General features: G+C 62.2%; 1 protein-coding gene across 1 annotated transcript; it reads left to right on the forward strand.

The window, feature by feature from the left end:
• Positions 1-73: 73 nt before the first annotated feature.
• LOC103802193 (filamin-C-like) lies at positions 74-410 on the forward strand (the record flags this gene model as incomplete). Its single annotated transcript, XM_009074645.1, has 1 exon — positions 74-410. A coding segment is annotated over exon 1 (337 nt), but the record flags the coding sequence as incomplete, so codon positions are not given.
• Between the last annotated feature and the right edge of the window lie 775 nt (positions 411-1185).

Below are 1185 nucleotides of genomic sequence, written 5' to 3' on the forward strand. Positions count from 1 at the left end.
CCCACGACCCCCACCCACCCACTCGGGACCCCCCAGCAGCACCTAGACCCACCTCCCAACCAGGACCCACAGGATGAACAACTCGTTCGACGCGGCTCCGGGCGAGGACCCCGAGGAGCTCCCGGCCACCGAGAAGGACCTGGCAGAGGACGCGCCCTGGAAGAAGATCCAGCAGAACACATTCACTCGCTGGTGCAATGAGCACCTCAAGTGTGTGCAGAAACGCATCGGGGACCTGCAGCGTGACCTGAGCGACGGCCTGCGCCTCATCGCGCTGCTCGAGGTGCTCAGCCAGAAGAAGATGGGGCGCAAGCACCACCCGCGCCCCAACTTCCGACAGATGAAGCTGGAGAACGTCTCGGTGGCCCTCGAGTTCCTGGAGAGGGAACACATCAAGCTCGTGTCCATCGGTGGGTGTGCAAGGATGGGGAAAGGGGGGGAAAGGGCGAGTGTGCCAGGGGTGGTGGAGGACTGGGAGTAGGTTGAGTGTGCAAGGACAGGGTGGTGGTGAGGGAGGATGGGATGGGATGAGTGTGCAAGGCTGGGCGAGATAGACAAGTGAGGATGGGGGATGAGTGAAAGGACAGGGGAGATGGAACGGAGGGTGAGAGTGCAAGGACAGGGGAGATGGAATGAAGGGTGAGAGTGCAAGGACAGGGGAGATGGAAGGGTGGGAATGGAGGATGAGTGTGCAAGGACAGGGTGGTGGCAAGAGTGAATAGGGTGAGTGTGTGAGTGAGCATGGGGCTTGGGATGAGTGCTCAAGGGCAAGGCCAATGGAGAGATGAGAAGGAGGAATGAGTGTGCAAGGCTGGGTGTGATGAAGGGGTGGGAATGGGGGTGAGTGTGCAAGGACAGGGGTGATGAACAAGTGGGTGTGGGTTTGAGTGTGCAAGGGGAGGCGATGGGTGAGTGTGGGCAGGATGAGAGAGCAAGGGTGGAAAAATGGGCAAGTGAGAGTGTGGCATGAGGGTGCCAGGGGCACGATGGGCGAGTGAGGGTGGGCGAGTGTGCACAAGTGGGGGTGAGTGTGCGAGGACAGAGTGGCAGGAGCAGGGACAGGACGAGCGGGCAAGGGCAGCGCGGGGGGAAGGGAAGGGGGTGAGTGTGCAAGGCTGAGCGAACGGGGCAGGTGTGGCTGGGCCGGGTGTGCAAGGGCCGCGTCCTCTCGCCCCTGCAGGGGGC

Source organism: Acanthisitta chloris, unplaced genomic scaffold, assembly GCF_000695815.1.
Source record: "Acanthisitta chloris isolate BGI_N310 unplaced genomic scaffold, ASM69581v1 scaffold43065, whole genome shotgun sequence".
NCBI classification, from domain to species: domain Eukaryota; kingdom Metazoa; phylum Chordata; class Aves; order Passeriformes; family Acanthisittidae; genus Acanthisitta; species Acanthisitta chloris.